General features: G+C 38.9%; 1 protein-coding gene across 2 annotated transcripts in view; it reads left to right on the top strand.

Annotated features, from left to right (window-relative positions):
• Positions 1-26,133, top strand: part of SUCO (SUN domain containing ossification factor) — a 38,066-nt gene that overhangs the window by 9,951 nt on the left and 1,982 nt on the right. Inside the window, exons 2-23 of one of the 2 annotated variants that reach the window (XM_064664345.1) lie at positions 888-996; positions 3,286-3,387; positions 4,671-4,816; positions 7,996-8,136; positions 8,308-8,458; positions 9,775-9,895; positions 10,128-10,252; positions 10,741-10,808; positions 11,455-11,562; positions 12,232-12,337; positions 14,184-14,204; positions 14,439-14,494; positions 15,476-15,567; positions 16,217-16,282; positions 18,204-18,278; positions 18,805-18,901; positions 19,865-21,031; positions 21,898-21,985; positions 23,179-23,283; positions 24,227-24,381; positions 24,720-24,811; positions 25,987-26,042. In XM_064664345.1, the coding sequence (XP_064520415.1) occupies positions 888-996; positions 3,286-3,387; positions 4,671-4,816; positions 7,996-8,136; positions 8,308-8,458; positions 9,775-9,895; positions 10,128-10,252; positions 10,741-10,808; positions 11,455-11,562; positions 12,232-12,337; positions 14,184-14,204; positions 14,439-14,494; positions 15,476-15,567; positions 16,217-16,282; positions 18,204-18,278; positions 18,805-18,901; positions 19,865-21,031; positions 21,898-21,985; positions 23,179-23,283; positions 24,227-24,381; positions 24,720-24,811; positions 25,987-26,042 (3,247 nt within the window). The remainder of the gene's footprint in view (positions 1-887; positions 997-3,285; positions 3,388-4,670; positions 4,817-7,995; positions 8,137-8,307; positions 8,459-9,774; positions 9,896-10,127; positions 10,253-10,740; positions 10,809-11,454; positions 11,563-12,231; positions 12,338-14,183; positions 14,205-14,438; positions 14,495-15,475; positions 15,568-16,216; positions 16,283-18,203; positions 18,279-18,804; positions 18,902-19,864; positions 21,032-21,897; positions 21,986-23,178; positions 23,284-24,226; positions 24,382-24,719; positions 24,812-25,986; positions 26,043-26,133) is intronic. The other variant, XM_064664346.1, reaches the window with a different exon arrangement.

Here is a 26,133-nt window from a genome sequence, read left to right on the forward strand (position 1 = left end):
TTTTTCTAGGCTATAGACCTGTCTCCTCCTCTGTCCTTTTTTTCAGGATGTTTGTGTGAATTCACCTGGCTGTTATGTGAACGTATTAACTGAATGAAAAATGTTTGTCTTTAAGGTGGCAGGTGACTGATGTTTTGCTGGTGGTTTGCTGTTCAGGTGCTGGTTTAGCATGCAAAAGGATCATGTACTCTAAGCAACAAAAGATGCTGTTCTGGTACAGGTGTTTGTATAGATGATGGCTGCTTTTCTACAGAAATAAATCCATTTCTACTGCACAGCAAAGCTGTTCAGAGCTGCAGGTTCAAAACAAATGTCTCTGGAGGTTGTAGCTTCAGCCAGCACCTTGTTTGCCTCTTGTCTGTATGTTTTCATTGGTTTTTGCATGGGCCTTTAGTGTACTTATTTTCTCTACTTTTTTTAAATGTGCTTGATAATGCTGAGTGTGCAGAATTTTCTCAGGTATGGTCTGTGCAGGGAAACAAGGAGCTTTATTCTTTTGGTCCGTGGCTTTAGTTTTTTCTTAACAGTAATCATTGCTAGAAATAGCCCATTGCTGTATGACAAAGGATATAGTTGATTCAATGTTTCTAACTTGCAGAATTTAACTAATTTGTGTCAGCTTCCACTTTGTGACATAGTAACACCCCAGTAACTGTTTTGCTGATAGTTTTGTGTTTTGGAAGCGCTGCATTTCTTGTGGTTTCTCTTGCTAATTTCTTGAGGTGAAGTCCTCCAATGGATTTTATGAGTATCTATGAACTGTATATGCGTATTTTTTAGCCACATTGTGGGAACAGCTGAAAAAAAGCTTGGGGACAATGCTGAGGAAATTCTAAAATGTCATTTATTCATTTTAAATTAAGATTTTTGACTTTTTTTTTTAATAGGTTTCCTGTTTGCAATGTCTTTTGTAAAGACAGCGTCTCATCGGCAGTGCAATATGCTTCAGGTGATGCTTGTGCCCTGGCCAATGATGATGAAAATTTCCAGGAAAAGGTATGCTGAATACATCACATTAATTACTTACTCAGTCTGACTTGATATTGGATTTTAAAAACTGATTCATGCACATTGATTCACAGTGTCTCCTTACCCAGGATATTTAGTGTATTCAGTTGTTCTGTGAACCAGGATGTTATCTTCCCAAGTTTTTGTTCTCCTTCAGGTTTGTTGCAGTTATGCAACAATACAAGTGAACAGTTTGGGATGGGAGAGGGAAGAAAATAGTAAAGCTAGTTTTGGTGGCTTAAGATTTTTTATTTGGGTGGCAGATGTTAGAAGAAGTGGGCATGAGGGAGAGTATGTGGCTCTGTAGAAACCAATATCAGAGGTGGTGGCCTGGATGAATCTAGGCCATGGTATGCCAGTAACATCTGTGTTGTGTTAAAAACAGTGCACAAATGTTTGCTATCCAAAATAGAAGGTTTAAGATTAATTGTTTTAAGTCAGTATTTAGCACTTTGTTTTCCTCCTGTTTAATGATAATTAACAAAGCTAAAATATTTGTGTGAAATATATAATAAACAAGGTATGATCCCTTTTTACATTACTCAGCACTTTAGGTTAAATTGGGTGTAATTGTCCCACCCTGATTAAGTCATTACAAGTTTCTGCATATTGCAGTTGTGTAGTGAGTTCCCAAGCTGTTGAGTCACATCAGAAAGTCAGGGTAATTTCATTTATTTATTTACATAGGTAAAGAATCAGTCCCATGATAAAAATGGATAGTATTGATGTATTGGTTTTATCATTTCCTCCAGCAATCTGTAGTAGTGCTAATCATGGTCCTCATTCCAAGAAAGCTTTTATATGCCACATCAAAATTGAAAAATATATGTTGAGCATTCTAGTTGACTCAGGTGGGGAGCTGCCTGACCGTAAAAAACCCCTTGAATTATTGTAGATTTCTTAAGCATTTCAACAACTAGGGTAGCAATATTTTTTTTCCAGTTTGTGCAGCCAAATAGCATTCAGTCCTATTCTTCTGGCTGTCTGAAAAAAAAAGTTCTGCTTTAGTTTAATGGCTGATGTAATAAAACTGGAAAGATCAAGTAAGCTTTGACACTGGGAAGCCACTGGTGTATGTTTGCTACTTTTTCCCAGCATTCTTCCTTTCATTCTATTAATGTGGCTGCATTGTTAAGCACATTTCTGAACCTAAACCCAAAGATGTGAAAACTCATACATTACACTGTTCTTTTTACTCATTAAAGAAAATCTCTTGGGTGTATGAGAAATCTTAAGCATTTGTCTGTTACTCCTAATTAGGCTGCTGGAGCTGCCCTGCTCAGAAAAGAGCAGTTCTGCAGCCCTTGATGGGTTTTCCTTAGATCAGTTGTCTCTTCAAACCATTAATGCTGTTTCATCTTAGGGACTAGGCTAATAATGTTTGGGAAAAATATTGCTTAGCTGTTGTCTCTAAGATTTTCCCACCCAGGTTTGTAGCTCTTGCTCTTCTACTGGATGCCTTAACTCTCTCAAATGAATGTCATGTAATGTTGTGTAACACAGCAGCCCATTTTGGATCTGAAGTCCAGCACTTGCAGTATTTGGCCACAAGGTTTTAGACAGCCCTTATAAAACAAGGGGGATGTAAATGTCTACCAGACTTCTTGCTGTATTTTGAAGTATTGTTCAAAAGTAACTTTCCTATTTTGTAGTCAACTTAAAAAAAAGATTGAGGGGCAAGTGTAAATTCTTGTTAGTTTTAGTCTCGTGGCTTTAAAACTTCTTTTCCCTCAAGTGTGTATTTTTTTTTTTACTTTGTGAATTCACTGCACTTGATTGTAAATTTTTGGTTGTGAAAGAAAAGGTTGCTTTAAAAGGGTACAGCAGACTTGTGCAATTACTCTCGTTCTGCTGATTGGACTCCTGCATCTGAAATGTGCCACGTGTTATTTTTTTAATGGTTGCAAGTCCTCTTAGGATTTAATTTTCATTCCTTCTCTTTTGGGCAGCAAGGAGATAGGGAGGATTTGCCAGCTTGGGAAGTCATAGCAGAATGATGAGCTTTCCTTAGCAGACAAACTGAATGATATAAGAAAATGCTAAAATGGTCTCTTCAGTGACGATTTAACTGAGTTTTTTTAACTTGCCATAGTCTTTGTGCAGGTGAGGTTTTAAACATATGTGGGCAGTGGCTCTGAAGGTTAATGTAGCTTAACTCCTTGATATTTTACTGATGGAAAAGGTGATATTAGTCTGTGTCAGAGGTGGCTCCTCTTACTGAGAATAGGCAGCCTGTGTTACTGTGTACTTACAGCTGTTGTACCTGTAATATTCCAGGGGGAAGAGGCTGGTCCCAGACTGGAGCCTGAGCAGACAGACTCAAGTACACGGAGTTACTCTATGGAAGAGCTGCTCAATGACTTTACAAAATCTGACCAGGCAAGACTTTTATCTCATTCACTGTCTCCGTACACTCTTCAAATGCTTCTTGGATTTCAGCCTTTCATTTTGATTGTCTAAAGCTCCCAGTAACTGTCTATCACATTTCACCTGCACACAGGACTGCTGTTAGACTCATGTTTCCAGTGAAGGACAAAATGTGTGAACTAACAGACCTTGCATTTCCCGTGTGCATAAGTAATAGGAGTAATTTAGTACTTGTAGGTACTGACTAAATGAAACTTTCCAAAATAAATTAAAATTGGATGTTATAGTTAAAGATGTCTCTTTATAAATAAAATATGAAAAACCTTCTCACTGAGGTATTTTTTATAGAGATCAGACTTGGTGATCATAGCAGTCCATTTTAGCTTTGATCCTTCCTGGCTTCTGTCAATTTAATTTCTTTTTTTAAAATGGAAAAAGGGTTATGCTTCAGTAGTATCTGCCATTGATACCATTAAGCCAATGCTCAGTGTTAAATGTTAAAAAGCTCACTGTTAAAGATGGTTTATTTGATTATATATTTCTGGTTTGTAGATTACAAGACAATACATAGGACATACTCCAGAAAACATAATGCATGGTTTCGATGTGTAATTCTATAATAAAGCCTTCAGACCTCTTCATGTTCAGTTAGATGGCTTGGAGTAATCTAGCAGTTGACAAGAGGCTCTTGTGTAATAATATTTTCTGTTGCTGCAAGAGTTTAATCTGACCTGTTTCAGTGGTTATATGCTTTTTCAGATTTACTAAGCCTTATTTTGAGCGTGCTGTGCAAAGGCTTATGAAAACTGAAGACCCAGAATAACTAAGACTCAAGACTACTAAGCTATCGGAAGCCATAAGTGATTAATCTCTTTATTCAGCTACAGCATGGAATAGACTTCTGAAGACTTTTGGACCTCCATTTGAGTGATAAAATTGGAAGTCTTCTCCAAAATTTAGTTTAGGATGAAAACAGTAAATTTTATTGTAATAGAACATGCAAATAGAACGGTTTATTTCCGTTGCTGCAATATGCAAACTGGTTTTCTCCTGACTATCTCTATAGGATTGCACATCCCTGCTTCAGTTAATATTTTTACATGTTATTGCAGACTGTGGAAGAGTGTTGCAACTATCCCAGAGCAGCACAGAATACCACTTAAGGAAGAAAGAAAATTTATTTCTGACAAATCTGAACTACTGAACTTTGAGAACTCCATACTAGATGTTATTGTATGCATGCTTTTCCCGTTCAGGTTTTGAAAAATGTGTGTTCACCTCTGATGTTTTCACAGTCAACAGACATAAGTGAAGCAAGCCAGCCCGAAGTTGTGAGTCCACCCTCAGCAGATGTAAATGAAGCTTCCTCCAGCATAGTTGCAAGCACTGAAAACACTTCCAGTTCACCTACCTCAGAGATACCTCCAGTCTCACAGCCTGAGTAAGCCCTTTGAATTTTGTTGGTTTTTGTCTTCAAGACTATCATTTACTCTCATGTTGTTAAAAGGTTTAGTAGGGATAAAACTAGACTGTTACATGTGATTGTTTTGCTGGTTTATGGTGTCGGTGCTAATGGAGTATGTCATCATTTACTCAGTGTGTGGATAAACACTTGTGTACTTGCATGAAGTGAGATACTATTGCCATTATCAGTTTCTAAGCTGCTGCTTTGAGAAAAAGCCCATGTGCTCAGATAATCTGTACTATAAAAGCCCTCAGGCCTTTCCCATTAGGATTTCTGCCCTTCACAAATGTGCTTTCACATCTGTGACAACAAGCATCGAGGCTGCTTCAGCCATGGCCTCTGCTTTCAGTTAAGGAAGAACTCTGAAGAATTTTATTTTGGAACTTAAAACAGAGCAATCTGAAATAAGTTCTGATATGAGGAGATTTTCGACAAAATAGCAAATTTTTATATAAATGCAGTCAAGACCATTTGTAGTTCTAGTACTCAGCAGGGTATTGCAGAGCTACCTCTGCTGCAGGAAGCCTTCTGGAGTTTGTTTGGTTTCCCTTCTTTTGTGCTATCAAATGTGAGCTGTAGTAGGAAAATGCATGTGTGTGTACTTCTCAATACTTTCACAGAGTTCTGCTGGGCTTTCTGATGTGTGCTGAGGGAAATACATTGTTCTAATTGCTGATAAAAATTGAATATTTTGGTAGATAAAAATTCAACACATTAAAAATTAAGTAGACTTGTCTTTGGTGTTTTGGGTTTAAGAGTCCAGTTTTTCTGCTTTACCAAATTGAGTTTCTTTACCATAGAAAAGGTGTGGAAGTCTTGTTTGCTGACTGATCTTGCCTAGTCTGCCAGGGCTAAGGCTTAAGCACCTTTTGGTACTTCATCAGTGTCTTTAATTGCAAGTCTTCCAAAATTTGCAGTTTTTATGAAGCAAAACTGGAATATCATTTCAGCTTGTTGTTTTTATAGCTGTTGTCGACTACTGCAGTGATTCCTTGTTGTAACATGTTGTAAATCCTACTGTTGTCAGGTTGTAGAGACAGGATGTTTTTTTTCTTTTAAACGTTCAGCTTGGTATCTGGTAACTGTTCAAAACTGTCAGTCACAGTTGAGGATACTGGAGTGAGGAACTCTGAAGACTTGACCTATGAAATGAATGAAAATGGGAACTCGTTTTGGAGCACCTGATTGATTAGTTAATGCTGGGCAGTGTTCTGATGCCAGTACCATTTTCAGGGAAAAAGGGCAGAATTAATATAGGAGAGATGCATATTTCAAACTGCACTTTAGCTTTAAATAGTAATGGATGGTCTCTTATTGTACAGATTAATATTCAAAACAGCTGTAGTCCAACCTCATATTTAAACAAGATCTTTAAAAAGACACAGTTGCATTTTTTTATCTGCAGACAGATTTTTTTCCTGTTTTAGATGCTGAGGCCTGTCAGTGTAACAAAGTCCAGCTCCCTCAGGTGTTACTGGTCTAATAATACAGCAGAGCCTCTTAGTCAAAATATTCTGAAAGTAATTTTATTCCAAACTATTTTTACTTTGTAATGGATCCTTTTTTAGGACAGCACTGACTGTAGCTTTTGTACTCGGGCCTAGTCTGAGGAAAACTTCTTGCAAAATTATCTGAGCTCCTTCTGGCTGCAAGTAAAGACAGCTGCTGTGCAAAGTGAGCTTGGTAGTGCATTTTAAAAGTTAAGGCAAAGCTACTAACAAATCAAGGTATCCAAAGGAGAGAGAACACCACAGCTTCTAGGTTCACCTTTTGCCAAAATTAGTTACCTCAGGTACATCCTGAGATCAGGGGATTTTTAAGTTCATATTTGTTACATATTTTATTCAGTTGATAATTATTCATACTTTCACTTACCCACTGAGACAGAGAATATGTGGAGCTTTTCAGCTTAAAGTGTAGTAGTCAGCCTTATTCAGTTAGTGAAGCTTTACATGCAGAGCCAAACTGCATGTGCACCTCAGATGCAGGCATTTTGGGGTGTTCAGAGAAACTACTCCCTGTTTGTAGCTAATAAATTCTTGTGTTCATAACGTTTGTTAGATTTTGCTACAAAGCAAAAAGTCTTGAATGTCTATGAGGTTTTTGTGTTATGCTGTAGGAACTTTATCATATGAAAGGTACTAAAATTGTCTCCCTGGGTTGGTTGCAGCTGCTTCTGTTGATAATTGTAGCAGCCAGAGAACCAGAAAGATTCCCTTTTAAGTCGCTGACGTGCTATTTGTGTTTTGGCAGCTCTGTCATGATATTGGATTAACCTACTTTGCTGCTGACACTAAAGAAAGCTTATGTTGAATTTTAGAGGACAGAATAAAACTTTGACTTGTATCTGGCTATAGCATAAAGCAATATGAAAGTCATTCCTGTACTGGAGAAGAGAGGTCAGAACTGGAAGTTATTAGTTGTCCATCTTCTCTCCACCCATTGTCATTCCGAAAGAGCAAACGGGGAGACTTTTGTTCCAGTCTTTGCCTCTGGATTTGTCTGATGTGGTGTGTTCAGCCTTTCTGGGAGAGAGGATGTGAAGCAATGGGCAGATCAGCTGGTTTGGGCTGTTGGTACAGCTTGGATAATGGTCTGCTGGGTTACCTGATTTTTATTACACTAGTGAAGAAGAAAATAAATGAACGTAGAGAAAAGGAAGTCTGCCTGGCTTTGATGTATATTGTTACAGCACCTCTTTTCTTCTCTGGTTTTAGCCAAGTTCTGTTCTGACTTCTACCCATTGACTTGGGAACATTAGTGAGGGAACTCAATCTCGTGTTTCTTTCCTTTGTTGAAAGGGGAAAGAAAATTGCTGGCAGCCAGATAACTATGAACCTCTTGTTAGTTTGTAATGATGATGGGAAGAATTACCCATTGCAGTGTTTGGTAAAATGTTAGATGAGAGTTCTGGGAGATGAGAAGCTAGTTTTGAGTTTCTTTCTGGGACAAACAAGCTAAAATGGAAATTCTTTTCTTGCATGGGTACAGCTGAAAATGCAGTTCCTTAAGTACAGCATACTTCATCCATTTCTTAATTATTTCTGAGACTGTTGCTTTATGAAAACTTTCTAATATCTTTAGTTATGTGGTTGATTGTCAGGGTTACTTATATCATCAGAAGGCTAAAAAGCATGTTATTTCTTTCCCTTCAGTGCAATAGAGAATTCCCGTGCTGATACCCCTGTAGTCAGCTCTAGTGAAGCTGAGCAGTCAGAACCTGACTGTGATATTGGTGGGACACTTGAGGCTGACCCTCAGAGTGAGCCTTCCTCTTTTGTCAGTCCACCAGAGAGGTGAGTATCCACGCAGGTTGTGAGTCTGAATAGTGTAAAGGTAGTTGTTCTTTTCTGTCCTGGCCTTGCAGCAAACGTTTGCATGTGCTTGCTTATCTACATATTTATGTGTTTGTGTGTGTTATTGCATATGACTGATTTTATGGGTCCTTATACTCTTTATACTTTCAGCCTTGCAGGTCAACATATAGAGAATATATCATCTTCACATGGCAAGGGAAAGAAGACAAAATCTGAATTTGAGTCGAAAGTTTCAGTAGCTGAAAAAGGGGCAGATGAGCAAAAATCTGCTCTGAATGCCTCGGAGAACTTAAAAAGGGAGGTAAGCAGTGCTGATATTTACTCAGTACACACAGGAGCCCAGTGCCCTCTGCTAGGTTATCATCACTGATAAAGATGAGTGATATCCATTGCTTTCCTGATTGCCACTGTATGAAACAGAGAGAAAAGGGCAGCAAGGCTGATCTGCTGGCACTCAGTTTTTCTGAGCTAGCAAGTCTTTTCAAATACAAGACTTGGGGAAATCAAGTAAAACTATCTGGAGGAGAAACTACAAGAACTGTACTTTATGTAAAGATGGTTAAGCTGAGACTTCCCACAGGACACTGTGGATGCAGAATTTTTTTTATATGGGCTGAAAAAGAAAACAGGTAGGGAAGTTGCATGGTCCAAGTGAGCTTGTAGAAAAGAAGCTTGAGGGTTGAATCTTGACTGAGTCAGGAGGTTCCTGACTAGCAAGCAGATGGCTAGAGGCAAAGATGACAGTTGGAGGAAATACAGAACGTTTGGTGTGTTTTTATTCTGTCCCAGGAATCTTACTTGGCCCCTGTTAAAGTGGGATATTTAGCTAGACAGGTCTTTTATACTCAACTGTATGACTTTTTTATGCTCTTACTGTGAGGCACTTTCTAAAGCTTATGTTTTTTAAATAGCTAAAGAACGACCAAGGCCATGGCTTTTTGCTATTTTAGGATCACATTTAAACTGTCACTGATATCTTGGGAACTAACTTTAAAACATTTTCTACAAAATGGCCTCTACACTTGAAATGTCGAGCCAGAGCTGTTTGTGCATCTGATGGTGTGCTGAAAATGTGTTTGTACAGAGAAGTTGACTTGAAATTCAGTTTAACAGGGTTGCTGCTTTGTTAGGCAAATCCAAAATATTGTTTCTTTGATTAAAAGTTAAAGAAACCTTCTTTAAACATCTCATTCTGCTGTTTTTGAGATGTTCAGAAATTCCAGGGGACTTCTGGAATTCTGTCATGACCAAAATTTATGTTTGAAGATTTTTTGCTGCAGGGAAACCTTTCCTTATTAGTAGGGGGAGGAAAAGCAAAACTTTTGAAGGAAAAGCAGGTGTTTGAGACAGAATGCTTAAATTTTACTTAATTTTTGTGGCTAAAGTAATACATTTTGCCATCACCTTGGTGAAGGAATCTGTAATTCCAGGAGGAAATCATCACGTGTTTTTTCTGGCTCGTAAGCTTGCTTACCTTGGCACGAAGTTGTTAACATGGGTGCAAGTGATGTGTCTGCTCTTGACTTGATGAGAGCTTGCTTTATTTGTTGAAGTTCATTTTTGTTTTCATTGTTGCTACTGAAAAATATTCACAATCGGCGGCTCTTTCTTTTGCAGAAAGACTTTAAGAAAACAGGAGAAATTGACCCCACATCAGTAATAACTCCAAAGGACCCTGGAGACATTCCAACATTTGATGAATGGAAGAAGAAAGTCATGGAAGTGGAGAAAGAAAAGAGTAAGTTCAGGATTCGTTGGTTTGGTCTAAATAGAGACTGCTTTCATCTTGAACTAGATTTGAATAGGGAAACTGTCTCAGTTTGGAATGCAGCCTGGAACTTCATTTTTCTGCTGGAATTACATAATTAATGGCCTTCATTATATAAAAGCAGTGAGCAGAAGCTCGCTGACAGTGAAAATACTGTTTGTTTGCATGGTTTGTTCTAGTAGCAATATTTTCTTGTTCCTAGGTCAGTCAATGCACCCCTCTGCTGTTGGTGGGCAGCATGCCACTAAAAAGGTCCAGAAAAATAGGAATAACTACGCCTCGGTAGAGTGCGGGGCCAAAATCTTGGCAGCGAATCCAGAGGCAAAGGTAAGCATTTACTAATTATCAGTGTGCCTTATTTTAATGTACTGTTATGCAGGAAGTACTACAAAGTACACTTAAAACTGAACACTGATTTGTGAAGTGATCTTTTATTCCTATGTTTGTGTTTATTGGGATTTTGATTTATAAAAACGGGACATAGTGATCTGTGCTTTTTTTAAGAGGGGTTGCTATAGAGGACTTGATGTCTTTTTAAGTGAATTCAGAAGGGGGAGCAGAGTCTACTTATTACAGAAAATGAACAACAGAACCAAGTTGTATTAAACATCTCACCCTAGTAAATAATCTGTGATGGCTTCACAGTAGTATGATTTACTGTGTCCTGTATATTATCTTGCTCAGAATGTTATGAAACTTGGTTATTAGTCCACATACCTAATATCAGAGTTATTTTTGGAAAGTGGGAAGAAATCCTTGATGCTCTGTTGGTATCCACCATGCAATTTAAAATACCAATCCTCTTCTTTATACAGAGTACTTCAGCTATTTTGATGGAAAACATGGACCTTTATATGCTCAATCCTTGCAGTACTAAAATCTGGTAGGTTACTGAGGTTTGCTCACATGATTACAGTTTTCCATTGTGATGGCAGTGTGTTTATCCTGTGGGACTGACTTGACCTTGGTGTGTTGCTGCTTGAAATGGGTGTGTAAGAAACTTTGACAGAATTAGCACAAGATGCTCTATTGTGCCTCCCACAGAAAACTATCTCTGCTATTGAGAAGTAATATTAAGGTGGTATTTTTATTTACCTTCCTATTTGTAGGTTTTGCATAATTATAATCTTGCAGAAGGTTAGTGAGTATTTAGGTAGAGATTTTGGTTTCTTTCTCCAGCTGTCAAATAACTAGGAGAGGTGATCAGAATTTACCATATACCAACTGGTATTTCAGATGTGATTTAAATTATATTTGCTGTCCTTAGTTTTTAGTTCTGTGACTTGATGCCTTTGAGTACAAGATGGATGAAGCTCTTGTAGCTGCAGGTGCTATCTAGAGCTACAAAGCTGGATATTCAGGAAAATATCACTAGTGATTCTGAAGGGAGCAACAAGTGTTGCCTTCTTACTCTGCAGCATTTTTGTGGCTTCACAACAGTAATGGAGTAAAGGGCTGAGTATTGTAACTGTGGAAGGAAAAGTCTTTTTTTTTTTTCTTTGTTTAAATATTTCCTTTTTGTCTTTAAGGTTTGTTGTTGAGCTCTGTGAACCAGTCCAAGTAAAGCAGTTTGACATTGCAAATCATGAATTGTTCTCTTCCACTCCTAAAGACTTTCTGGTGTCAATTAGTGACAGGTATGTTATCTAAATTTACCCTTCTGAATGAAAAATGAAATAATTATTAGATACAAGACTTCAAAGAACATGGTCTGTGTATGCCTGTTGTTATGCAAAGTGTAATGTTTTGTGAAATTACATGGATTTTCTTTGTGTGTGTATATTTTGTCAATTTAGCATTTTTTTTTTCCTTTGCCTCCTTAAAAATTAAAGTCTCTGGTTTTTTTTGGGTACTTAAAGCACGTAGATTTGGACTTTCAGCACTTGGTCTGTTGTGTAGTTCTAACTCTGCTTTGCTCACAGTTTTTTACTGCTTGCTTACAACAGTATTTACAACCTGTCACTTAGATGTTGTGTTCTTCACTGTTCCTGTGAGGTGGCTTTTTTTCAGTTCCAGACACTTTATTGTAGACTGGCTGAATTTCAGTAGTTGGATCAAGTGTAGGGTTTTGTCCTTCAGGGGCTTGCACACTGTTTTAAGTATGTGAAGAGGTGCTGCTGAGTTTTTGTGCTGGGACTACTTTATCTTGCAGCTCTTCCTTCCATAAAAAACACGTTGCTGTTACTGTGCAACTGGAAAGAAAAAATTATTCCTTCTCTGGAAAGGCGTTTGGGGAAACCTCAGCAAATGTCTGTAAACACTGTGTTCTTGCATTTCATTAGCTGACTTCATTGTTTCCTTTCTAGGTATCCAACAAACAAATGGATTAAATTAGGTACTTTCCATGCCAGAGATGAGAGAAATGTCCAAAGCTTTCCTCTGGATGAACAGATGTATGCAAAATATGTTAAGGTAACTTAATACTGCAGAAGCATCCGTGCTTGTCAGGGATGGAAGGGTTTGCTGGGCTTACCCTGTGTAACAGCATCCAGAGAAATGTGTTATCCAAGCCTGCCTTCCCATTAATTGCCCTGGGTTCATTAGTGGCCCCAGTGGTATGGGCCATGTACACTCACAAGCCTCTGACCTGCCTCAAAATGGTAACTGAGAGGATCTTGGGAGGCACCTATTGCCTTGTGTCCAAGTGCATACTTAGCTGATAGCTGAATTAAGAAAAATCCAGACAATGTTCTGTTCTATTTGACTTAACCAACTGTCCCCTGAATGCAAGATTAGAAGAATCTCAACCTATTTTGTCTCTTGGCTGTACCTGCTTTATACACATACATATGTACTATCTCACTCCCTGGAGCACAGATCAGAATATGTGTCTTTCTTGATATTTTTGTATTGTATTCTGCTGTACAGTTTTAAGTGAACCTGAAAGACTAAATGTTTGAATCTTGATTCTCATCAATAGATTCAAAGTGCAGTTTTGCAATTGCTCATAATTCTGACTCAGGCAAATTATTTAAGCTCACTGCTACTGGAGCATTGCTGTGATATCTCCACCTTCAAAATAGCTTGCATTTATTCAGGAGACTCAAAGAGAATAAAACTCCATAAATAATTAATGTGGTACTTGAACAGGGATAAAAGCTTTTGTGAAAATATGGGGATGTAGTGGAGGTTTAAATTCAAATAAAATATAGACCTTTAAGGTCCTCTCCAGTGATGTGTTTATCTGCCAGTTATGGTGCTGCCAAAAAAAAAATGTAGTTGTGCTACTGAATTATGCTTTGTGCTTTCATGAAGAAGCAGCTATGAATGATAGTTGTTTAACTTCTCTACCCAGAAATTCTACATGAGTCACAGAATAAAGATTTCATTTATTTTTAATTCTGTCTTCTGGCTGAATTAATGCCTCAAGGTAGCTGGAATCTTGTTTGTCACTGGAGATCCAGAATTCCAGTAGATGCTTCAGCACTTAATCCCTTGGTGGATACAGTGCTCTGCCTTGAATAACATGGTAAAATGTTCAAGTTCTGAGTGTGTAGTCTACAGAAGAAAAGTCCAAAAATTTTTCAAAAAAGTTTAATTTTTTGGTGTGGCCTACTGAACTTTTATCAAAAACAATTGAAATTTTTTTGTAAGAGTCCTTTTATGGGAATAGTTGGTCTCACTTGTAGATTATTACAGTGGTAGTGTCTACATGTCTATGTAGTAGTTTCATAAATGTATTCTACACTTGCAAATTAATTCAGATTAAATAAATACCAGTGTGTAGTCAAGGTGGCACTAGAAATACACAAGCAACTGAAGCTTCCAAGACCTGATCTGTCATCAGAAGCTCTATTTCTGCAGTTGTGCTTCCATAAACTGAAGCATGTTATGCTGAACTTGAAGTAGCAGCAGTACACAAATGCATGCTATGTGGGGTTATTTTTCCTCTTGAGTCACTTTCTGTAGTCTGTGCTCTTTAAGGGAAAAAAAATACACTTAGAACACTTAACACACTTCAGTATTCTGTCTTCAATCATGCTGCCTCGAAAAATTGAATAACTTAAGTTAAACTTATAACTTAATAAAACACTCATTGCATGTAACCTTCGGATCTGCAAGGTACAAGGGCTAAAAGAAATCTTGCTACCCCAGGCAGATGTAGTATTGCAACTTAATCCTCCACAGCTTGTCATCTTAGGCATTTATAGTACTGAATTAAACCCAGCCAAACTCTGTAGTTGCCTGTGGCATGTGTGTTCAGCCTTTGTACTGACATCTTTTTTTTTTTTCTCTCCTTTCCCTTCTCTCGCTTCAGATGTTCATCAAGTACATAAAGGTTAGCAACCTCTTCTTTTGGAATGGTGAATGCTTGGGGCTTGGGGGGTTCTCTGCTGCAGCTCAGCACTTTAATGCATGGCAAGAATAAATCTCTTGGTCTTTTCTGCTGTGGGCAGTCTGCAAATCCCTTGAATAAACAAAACTTGGAATTTCAAGGTTGAATGTGTATGTTAATGAACTCTTGACTCTGTGGGTCTTTGGAGTTTTATTTTAAGTACCTCTTATTCTTTAGGTGGAGTTGATATCACATTTTGGATCAGAACATTTTTGTCCTTTAAGTCTTATAAGGTAATATTTTTTGTTTTGCTTTGTCTTTCTACCTCCTTGCAGTGAGGATTAGTCTATTTCAATAGTATTTGAGCAACAAATTCTAGTTTTCAATTAAAGTTATCTGCAAATATTTTGAATTGAAGTAGTTAACCTAACTCACCTGCTGTGTAGGCTCCTTCATGTCTGTTTAAAGAAGTTTTGAATCTTTTTATTTGGTTCTCCAGTATGCAAGGAATAGTTTATATTTGTAGGGGGGAGCATGAGGGAACAGGACCAGCTTTAGAGAAGGACATGAGCATTCAAGGCTGACCAAGCAAAATAGGGAACAAGTGGTGAACTAAAAAGAGCAGGTTTGGTGAGTGCTTTTAGAAAAAGCTGCTGTGTTTTTTGGCACCCCAGGTGCTTGCAGTTAGTAATGCTTGGAATATCCAAGTAGAAACACCTGTGTGCTTGTGGTTCAGAGGACCATAAGCCTCTGCACTGCTCCTAAAAAAACAGGTCTTGAACTTGGGAACTCTGTAGTGGTATAAGTCAAACCATATTTTCAGTTAACAAGACTGCTTTAAATTGGATTGATTTGATATGGTCTTGGCAGAACAGGTCAAAGAGAATATAGTTTGCAAAGTGAAGTAGTTATGAATAGATACTCCTGAAGTTAGTCAAAGGGGAGGCTGAAGAGGTGTAAGAACTCATGGAGAGCTTAAGACAAGGAAGTTTAGGCATGAGTTAGAGTTAAAAAGGAGGAAAAGACTCTTTGGAATTAGTAGAATGAAAAACAAGATCTTGTTTTTGGTTCAGCATTTAAAAGCCTGCAGTGGACTTTGCGGATACAACCTTGAAAAAATAAACATACCTCCAGCTTGATCTGGGTTAACTGAATGCAACTACTGTGTTTCTAATTACCTTGCTACATAAAAGTAATAGTGCTTATCAATTAGGTAACACAATTACATAACTAATAGGCTAATATTAGGTTGTCTTTTAAAACTTTGTTCATAGGGTATTTGGTACTAGCATGGTTGAAGAATATGAAGAAATAGCTGATTCTCAGTATCAGTCTGAACGACAAGAACTCTTTGATGAAGATTATGGTAAACAAATATTTTGTGCATTTTTCCAGCAATTCACACATCTCCTGTGCTAGTCTGGTGGCTTGTTGTTTCCTGGTTATGATAAAAGATTTGACTGTTAAATTTACTGAGTGTCTTGTTGACAGTGTTCTGGGCTCTTCCAACAATCCTTTTAAGTTTTAAACAATTTGTTTAAATGTAACTATGTGGAAGGTTGCTTTAAAATGCTCGTACTAAGTCTCTCACTTGGCAGAATAGACAATAATTTCTTCATCTGCTGACAGTAGTCAAGGATTACTAAAATAGCCAAAGCAGCTCACACAAAACAGATTTATACTTAGTGTCCATAGCCCATTTCCTGTGATTGTTTTTCTAATCAATGCTACATGCAATTGGAAAGGAGCTTATTTTGGCTGCAGACATGGTGTTTTAATTGAAAAATGTGAAACCATCTACCTCCAGCCTCTGTGAAGCTCAGTGAGTTGTTTGCTGCATCTGTCTTGTGAATCCTGGCTAACCCCTGTATCTGACCTCTAACTTTATTTCTGTAGTTTCATTTTCACACAATCAAACTGACATAACTGAATGAAATGTTAAATCTTGAGGTTTATATTCTCTGTCCATGGCACATTTAATTTTGATAGTCACAAGTGTTCTTCTTTATACATAGATTATCTGTTGGATTATAACACAGGAGAAGAAAAATCTTCAAAAAATCTTCTTGGTTCTGCAACAAGTGAGTATGATTTATTAGAAACACTACTGCTGTGCTAAAACAAGATGAGTTAATTCGAAGTAGAATGACATTTTGTCATACAACATCTACAAATTTCATGTTCTTCTACTGAAGCAATATATTGTAATTCCTATTTAGTTTCATGGGAAAAAAATGACAATTTCAAGTTGGGATATCAATCTTAAAGTGTTCTAAAAACAGAACTTTCAATTTCTAAGGATGTCTCTTTTGTGAAAACTTTTTCTGTATGTACAGATCCTGAGCACTTAAGATAATGTGAACCTTGCATAGGGCTGTAAGTAGCCAGTACTCATGTGCTGTAGAACCTTAATTATTTGGAACTTGGAAATCTGTGTTTAATGTGCTTTATTTATAGGAGACAATATAAAGATTTTCTTTGTGTACAGCTTGAAAGGGAGGAATGGAGAATACTGTTTCTGAGAAGGCTTTATGTAAATGTTGTAACTTACGTTCTTTATAAGGACTGTGTTTTTGGTTTGTTTTTTTTTTTTAGAGAACTAATAGTTCTTGACTGTCTCTTCTCACTTTTCTCTTTGGAAAATCTCCAGTGTAGGGTTTGTTTGCTAAGAATATGTGAATATTTAGTTTTAATGGCATTCTTAACTGCTGAATTATTCAGGCTAGTATCAGCTCCACACAAATTTTTCTAAGGAGCTCTTACACTGTTCTGCTCTTCTTTCTGTCTCAGTTGATGAAGATTTGTTCCTGTAGTGTAGATTTGCACTCAGTTAATGCTGTCTGGGCTCAGGCTTTCCTTTCATCCCATAGTGGATCAAAGCTACAGAATTCTCTGATACTATTTCCTAGAAAATAGTTGTCTCCTGAGAATAAAAAGGTCATGGCTAGGAATATTCATAGCTTAGAACAGTTTTCAAAAGGGAAATAGATAGTGCAAAAGGCAGATTCTTTCTAATGTTAGTCTCTCACAGATGAGAGAAAGCAATAAATTCTTCCCTGACGCTGCTTATCTGTTCTCTGGGGCTTTCAGACTTTCTACTCTCAAGCTGTCCTGATGGTGCATATTCACATGATCTGTCTGTAAGGGCAGTATTGCAAGTTTATGTTCACTGTCTAAAAAATACAGTGACTTTTCTGTTAGTTTTTTCGAGTACTAAAGCAAAGATCAAAAGATTTGAAACCTCTGTTGCTGATCGTGCTCAGCTGTCTTCCTAAAGCACTGAAACGTTGCAGTGATCATTGTTCAGTGGATCTTGTTGTTGAGACCTTTCCTCTCTGGCAGGGTAGTCAGTGTTCCTCTTTTGGAAGGAGTAGAGTTTGTGGGGTTTTCTATGGTGGTTTTCTTATATGTACATGCCTTGACAAAAGTGATAGGTTTCCATTTTGCATCAGTTGTTTTAAACAAGCAGTGAAGAAGAGGGTCCTCTGAGGGGAAGACTTAGGGATTCCCAGGCATTTAATCTCATAGGAAGTATTCTGCAGCCTTCCACTAGTCTTGACATTTCTCGACTCACTTTAGTTCTATTATGAGAAAGGAGCCAGCCTGTCTTTATTAGAGCTTTTCTATTTGAGTGTTCAAGCTTTAAATTTCTGGCTTAGGACCTTCCTCAGAGGTTTACATACTCAAGTTGTCAGCAAATTCCATGCTTAAATACTCTGTTTGTTTTACTATTCCTTGGTTTCAGTGGACCGATGATCAGCAAGTACTTCTTGCTGTTGTTAGAAGGTCCAGCTGGTAAAGGTTAGGTGCAGGTTTCTAGCTTATTCACTTACCCTCTAAAAGGAACAGCTGCATCCCACATAATAGAATGACCAGGCTTTTTTAATGTCTTTATACTGTGATTCCTTTCAAGTAAGTATTGCAAAAGAGCAGATTGCTCAGTGCTGCTGATCTCTGGGCCCTCTGAGTGTGTCCTTGTTGAGTAGCTGTTGTCTCTTTTAGATGCTATCCTCAGCATGGTGAACATTGCTGCTAATATGCTCGGAGCCAAAACTGAGGAGTCGACCGAAACAGAAGGTATTTTATAGATGGTTGTTTTCTTTAATGAAAATTCTGTAAAGTTTTAATTTCTCCTTGTTGTCTTGTTTAATGTTTCTGTGAAGAGTTGGATGACCTTTGTTTAAGTGACTTTTTCCACCTTTTATGGCACAGCTGATTAGTGTCATGGAATTCTTATCTTACTTACTGTGAAAAGTGGAACAAAGATGCCAAATTTGCTGAGGAAGGAACTGATATAAAGATGACACATAGGCCTGTTCAGTTTCGTTCAGAGATCTTTACTCTTTGTTACCCAGCTGAAGTTATAAAGTCTAATTTGCTGTTTCTTTCTGGAAGTATTCAGAGACTGTCCACAATATCATATTTATAAACTGACAGCAGCACTTTCATTCAAATAACTTTCATTCAAATAACAAATCTGCAATTAATTTGGTAGAGCAGTTAATAATCAAAGAAAACCCCAGCAACAAACCCAAACTTCAAACTCTTTGAAAAGAAAGATGATTCTTGACTTTTAATGTTCACATTTACCTCCTTCCTGCAGCAGGGAACAAAAGTGTGTCTGAAAATGTCACTGCCACTCCTGCAACTTCAACAGCTGCACCGAGACTACCTGAACCAACGCCTGTTCCTTCACCAGAGTAAGTGACTGGTGGTGGGGTTTCTCTGAGTTCCTAGCAGAGACTAACAGGCACTAGTCTGGAATCTTTGGTACCAGAATGCTCAGGTATGGCATACAGACAGTGAAAAAGCAAGTGTTTGGTGAAGTCTGTAGTATGGTAATGTTACTAACCAGGGGAATTTACTGGTTTAGTTACTGTTTATGTGTATTTCCATAATAAAACATTATAACATGTTTTGTTTTGGCACAGCAACTGACTTAATATTGGTCCAGGTTTTGTGGTTGTGTCCTGCAAGGGAGACTAATTAGGCATTAAATTGTATTGCTGAAACTTCAACCAAATTATACAGGCAAAAATTCACGTTTAGAAGCTTAATATATTTGCTAAGCTGTCCTTAATAAAAATTTGTATGCAAATACACAGATTAGGTTGGAAAGAGGAGTTGTATATAGATTCTGGGACTTTTTTTTTTTTTCACTTGATTGCAATTGTTGAGAATTGATTTGGCTACTTAGAGCCATGATTCTACCTCTTAAATGTTAAGCCATGAGTTGTGCTGTATTTAGAGGTTTTATAGTTTTCTAGTACTCTGGTTGTTGAGAGACTGAGGAAGTTCAGTGGGAAGGCTGAGATTCTTGTGTTTGCATTTGAAGATTGCAGCAGTGGAGTAAGATGTTTGCTGTGGAAGAATTTAGTCATATTTGAAATGGTGACTTTTTTCAGGGGTGAGGGAAGGGGCAATATCTGACTGAGAAGGCTTCTGTTTCAGAAGCAAGGGTTGAAATAATTTGTTTGCAAGTTGAGACTGAAGAGCACCGGAGAAAATGCTACCTCAGAGAATTTCTCACTGTCTTCAAATTGGCCCTTGGTTACCAGATGAAGCCTTGCTGATTTTTCTAAAAGATCCTGCTTTTGCAGTCTTCCAGAGCAGGCATGTAAAACTGTTGAATTAACATCCTGTCTTTAACTCTTTTGTTGTAGACTTGTTACTACAGATATTCCACAGATAGATAAAGAGCAAATAGTGGTGGATTTGACTAAAGAAAGTCCTATTGTTCAACTTGTACAAGAGTATGAAGAAGATACGAGCCAGTCCACAGTAACCTTGCTGTCCAGTGATGATCAGGAAGAAGAAGCATCGACCTGGTTTGAACTCGAGACAGAGCAGTACTGCTGTGACATGGCAGCAGTGTGCTGTATTTCCACGTTTTCAGAATACCTGTTGAAGTGGTGCTCAGTGGCAGCAGCCCTGCGTCGGCAGCACAGTAAAACTGGAGGCAAGGCCGGGCCAGCTCACCCTGCTGATGTGCAGCAGCCACAGGCAGCTCTGACCGAGTCTGTCCCCGCGTCAATAGATGAGCCTCTGCCCGAGCAACCGGACAGCAAAGCTGAGAGACCATCTGGGTCTATTGCTGCAGTTGTCTTGAGCAGTGTGGTCCACGAGGAGATAAGTAATGAGACCACAGAGTCAATTGAACTGGAGCCGAGCCATCCTCAAACTGTCTCTCAGTCCCTCCTCTTGGAAGTTACTTCTCAAGTGAAGCCATCACCCACAACAGACGTGGTGTTGGAGCCTGCAAAAGAAGATGCAGGCCAGGTAGCACTGAGGGGGACTCCCCAGGTGGATGTACCTGAGATCAGTGCTGAAATGGAAAAGGCTGAGAGCTCGATTGTGGAAGAAAGCCCTGTAGCTTCTGAGACCAGTGTGGTCACTGAGGTAAAGGAGATGAGCACAAGAGAGACTGTGGCTACTCCAGTGATTTCAAAGCCTACAAAAACTGTTCTGCAGCCTGAAAATACAGTGGATGTAGTAGCCAGTGTTGCTGGGGAAGGAAAGGAGAGCGCTCCAGAAGTCCAGAAACCTGTTTTGCCTCCTGTCGAATCTTCTGTGCCTGCCGAAACAAAGGAGGACGATCAGGCAGCTGAAGAAGCTTTAATGGCAATTCCAGTCACAGGGGGACCACAGAGAACAGCTACAGACTTCTATGCTGAATTGCAGAATTCAACAGATCTGGGCTATGCTAATGGGAATCTTGTTCATGGATCCAATCAAAAGGAATCCGTCTTCATGCGCTTGAATAACCGGATAAAAGCCCTGGAAGTCAATATGTCTCTCAGCAGCCGTTATTTAGAAGAACTCAGTCAGAGGTAAGTCTGAGGATGGTCTTAGCCATTGACACAGAGGTACATCCCTATATGGAGAGTAACACAGGGGTAGTTGGGTAGAGTGTAAATCACAGCATAAAGCTTTATGGAACACTGAGGAAAGTAACTAAGCCTGGGTAGCTGCTGGAGACCCAGATGTCTGTGTGTGGCAGAGGTTCCCTCTTTGTATTTCAGATACAATCACATTTATTTTGTTCTGAGGAATACTGCTGTGGGTTTTTTAAAAGGATCAAGTGTTGCCAGGAGGTAGGCACTAATCCTATCCCTAATCCTTTCAACCAAAGGGCACATCCTTCTGTTGCTTTAAAACTGAATGCCACAGACCTACAATGCCTTCTTTATTGAGTTACTTCCACTTAAATTACTATGTTATCCATCTGTAATAACTCCTGTTGAATAAGTGAGTGTGGAGAAGGAACTAAGAGCTTTCTGTGAGGGATGTATCTATATTAGTGTTTATCTGTGGTGCTCCTTAGGGACAGGAGAAACGGGAAATGTACCAATTTCAGAATTGGTTCCAAGGAAGGGGCTCTTCATTATACTTACTGTTGTGTTGTCTGTCTCAGCAGTCAGTGTTTCCAGAGTGAAGTTCAGTAAATTGGCACTAAATTCCAAGGTGTTGAAATAGATTTCATTTTAACCTTGGGAAAAAACAAACAAACAAAAAAACCCCAGAAAGACACATCTGTTTTATGTGCAAAACTTAAAAGCAAATGCCACTTGATATTTAAATAAAACTTTGGGCAAAGAGAAGTTTTTTCACTGGCGTAGTCATGGTTTCTGAAGACAAGTCTAAGCTGAGGAGTTTTATGCACTGGTATTTCAGACTTACATGCTCTTTGTTTTAGGTACCGAAAACAAATGGAAGAAATGCAGAAGGCTTTCAATAAAACAATAATAAAACTTCAGAACACCTCAAGAATAGCAGAAGAGCAGGTATGGCTTGTTGGAGTATTTAAGTGTTTTCCTAATTAAGAAAGTTTACTTTTAATGAAGAGTTGCAAGGAGTTGGAGAAATCCTCTTTCAATTGAGCTGTATATTTGTGTTTTACAAGTATCCATCCCTTACTTCCCTGTTTTTTTTTTCTCCACAGTAAAATTCTTATCTATGTTCCCAGTTGTTTTAGAATAAGGCCATTCCCAGCTCTCTTTTCTGATTTTGTATTTGAAGAAAAAAAATAAGTTATCAGCTGCTAATGGCTAAAACAATTTTTTTAACTTGGTTGGTTTTTCATATCTGATTTAAAGTATAGATAGACAAATTCTCTGCTGCTGCTGAAGAGACCCAGCCTATAGAATGGTAGAGGGGTACAGTAAAGGCTTAAGTGAAATTTGCATTTGAAAATGTAACAAAGCTTTAGTTCATTCTTTAAAATGTGGGTTTTCCCTGCTCTGCCATCGTGACTTTTCTGAGCAGCTGTGGAATACAGCCTGTACGTTGTGCTGAATATTCACTAAAGCAGCTGTGCATGTGGCATTGAGACAGTTTGGGACCAAGCCTGCTAAGTTTCTGAAGTGCAGCCCCAGGCCTGTAGTTTGCTCATCCATCAGCAGTGAAGAAAATGGCAACTTCAAATGTGTTCTCATTTCCCTTCTGTTTTTGAAGAGTATCAATGCTGATCAGTCTCCTCTTGGTTAACCTCTCTGATATTCTGCTCACCTTCCTTGGTTTCTCATAGGATTAAGAATCCTGTTAGGGCTCTTTCCGGGGAGCAGCTCCAAAGTTGTTGTTCCTGGCTCCTGTCATTAAGTGACTGGCTGCCTGATCCTGGGACAAGAGCTCTGTGTCAGCCCTGAGACTGGAGCTGTGCCTGGTGGTGTGCATGTGTATTCTGTGACGTGGCAGTACTCAGCCTCCTGACAGCCACTGCCTGGAGCTGGCTGCTCACTCTGCCTGGAATGAGGGCAGCACAAGTCACTGTAATGAAATGCACTTGGCATAACTTTACGAAATGTTATCTGACAAGTCAAAATGTTACATAAAGCTGGGCTAAAAACAATGCTGGATGGGTCATGTGGCTGCAGAGTGCCTGGCTGTGTCAGACAGAAAGAACACTAACTGTACACGAGTGCATATGATAGTGGGAGCCTGACAAGCACTAACATGACTGTGACTCTCTTGAACGCAGGATCAGCGTCAGACAGAAGCAATCCAGCTGTTACAAGCACAGCTCACCAACATGACCCAGCTGGCTTCCAATCTGTCAGCGACTGTGGCAGAGCTCAAACGGGAGGTAATTACAGTTCAGCAGTATGGCACGAGGACTCAGAGGAAGCAGATGCATAAACAGATCTCTGTTTGAAGAGACCAGAGTCTTTAAATGAAGCTTTAAGTTGTCTGTAGTGTTGCTTTCAGCTTGCTTTATCCTAAGCTTTTAGCTACAAATTTGAGTAGCTTGAGCTGTTTTGTGCACAGCAAAATTGGTAATGATTACTACAGCCCTACAACCCCATGACTGTAGTCTGAGCTAAGGCACCTTTCTCCTTTCTTCACTGGATATTGTCATCTTTGGAGATTAGGGGGATCTTGGCAACAATACTGAGAATGTCTTGTCTCAACTGTTTGTTCTCCTGCCTGGGATTTCAAGCAGTATCATAAACATGACCTTTTTAATTTTGTGCCTGTTGCCAGAGACCTCCCTTGAGCTGTTTTCTAACACTTAGTTTGACTCCTTCTTTGATACCTGGCTGGCTAAGCTCCTGTTCACGAGTGCTGTGGTTGGTGAAACCACATTGAATCAAGTGATTATAATGGTGTTCTGTGAAGTACTTCAGTGTCAGCTGATGAAAAGCATCAATTAGATTTGCTATAGTGTTGCATCCATGCCAATTGTAAACCAGAGAAGTTACCTTCTAAGCATGCTTTTTTATTGCTTCAGGTAGGTTTGAATGCTCTTTACAAGGGGTGGCAGCTTCTCTAGTAATGCTGGTACTGTAGGCAGTAAAATACTGTCCTGTGTTAGCACTTAGTGGGATTCGACCTTCACTCCTTCAGTGCTGCACAGCCCATAGACTGCATCAAACCTCTGAAAAATTACTCAAATTTGAACAAGTGTTAAGTGAAACTGAAGGACAGTGACTTTGAGAACACGTCATTTGTCTCTTAAAGTTTAAAACATGAGAATAGTAGTATCAGGAAATTATTCTGTCTTTAATAATTGTATCCAATTCCTGCAGGTTTCTGATCGACAGACTTACCTGGTGATTTCACTGGTTCTTTGTCTCATCCTGGGCTTGGTGCTTTTTGTGCAGCGGTGCAGGAGCCCTTCTCAGTTCTGTGACGATTACCTCTCAAAAATTCCCAAAAGCAATCACTACCCTAGCCCCAAAAGGTAACGTATTTATATTTGAAACTTAATTGTTATTGCAGCTTTTTTTGGTATTTCCACAGTCTGCTGGTACTGAAATATCTGCTTTAATTCTGAGTTGTCTTTCTGCACACCCAAAATTGATGGCAAAGAGCCATTACTGCTTTGTAGTAACACTCTCCTAGAAGCATTTTGGGCCTACTACACTTGATAACGTGTTCCAAACACAGTGCTCTGTCTGATTGCCAGGCTGTCTTGGGCACCTCAGTTCTGTCTTTCTACCAAAAATGCTTTTTAATGAAAAATGTGTATGACAAAGTACTGAGAAAAACATGTTAAAAAAGCTTTCTGGAACTTTCTAGGTGTTTTTCCTCCTATGATGATATGAATCTGAAAAGAAGAACTTCTCTTCCACTGGTCAGATCACAGTCTTTTCAGCTAGCTGGTAAAGAAGGTATTATTCATATTGTACATCTAGTTTCTAGTGTTACTCTTAGTGCTACACAATGTGCATATAGTTCATGTATGTGTTCTGTAGGACAAGGTGGTTTGTGAACAAATTACCAGATATTCATAGAAGTGTGCTGGATTATGCTAAAAACTTAAATGCAGTTTTTGATATCAGTTATGCTCTGCTCTGCACATGTTTTCTTGGGGTTGGTAGCAATCCATGCAGGCACTCAGATCTGCAAAGCTGTCAAGCTTGCAGAGTAGTTTTTTTTTTTCTTGTAAGTGTCAGACGTGGGAAGTCTGAGTGCCCTACTTTTCAGAAGTCTTGATAGTCTGTGTTTGAAACTTGGCAGGTATTTAGGATTCAAATTTAGCAACTGTGGTAAGAAATTTAGACCATTTATCTTGGCTTGGGTATGAGGAACAATCTGGTCTTTTCAGTATTCACGTTAGACTTGGGACAACTGAATTTTGATTTCTTACGGCATCATTGTCATGCAAAACCAAGTGTTGCAGATTGTAGTAATTACCAAGTATGCAGCTGACACTGTTCTTTGGGTGCAGCAAACTTGCCTCACAAGTTTTTGTACTGTGAATGCAAGTGCATGAAAACTCGTAAGTTGAGTTGGAAATGTGTTGTAATAAAGACTAGCTAAGGCCTATGCTATTTTACGTTCTTTTTTGAAAAAACACACTTTTCCTGCTTCATCTTGGAAGAATGGTTTTGCTTCCACCAAAGCCCTGGTGGAAGAATGCCAGATTGGTCTCATGTCCATCTGAACGTCTGTGTCCTTGATAGGTGCACATGCTTCTGTCCTGTCAGGGTCAGGTTGCTTGTTAAACACTGTTATGCTGGTTTGTTTTCTTAGACATCAGCTTTTGCTGACTCCTGCTCCTTTTCCCCAAAGGATGTTCTCTGCTCCTCTCCCGTGGCCTAATTTATCAGAAAGCCACCTGTTTTCAAGTGTGTGCCACTGACAGCTGCCATGACAGCACAGTGGAATTCCTCTGTGTGCTCCCTCACTTCCAGTGTTTGTGTTGTGCCCCCTTAACTTACAAAGGGAGAAAAAAATGTGCTTAATAAGTGGAATATTTTGTTATGCTGCTCTTTACTTAGGCTTGTGTTGCTCTAGAGCTGGCAGTGTCAGGACTGCTAAATGTGTGTTTCCTCTCTTACAGTGGATCCAGAGGATCTGTACATTGTAGAACCTCTGAAGTTTTCCCCAGAGAAGAAGGTACTGTGGGGTGGGGTGGGAGGGCTGGTGGGGCTGAGGTGCTTGTGCTGGCAGGTGATTGAAGGCGTGTCTTTGCTGCTCTGCTTCCCTT

This window comes from Pseudopipra pipra, chromosome 9, assembly GCF_036250125.1.
Source record: "Pseudopipra pipra isolate bDixPip1 chromosome 9, bDixPip1.hap1, whole genome shotgun sequence".
In the NCBI taxonomy this organism is placed as follows: Eukaryota; Metazoa; Chordata; class Aves; order Passeriformes; family Pipridae; genus Pseudopipra; species Pseudopipra pipra.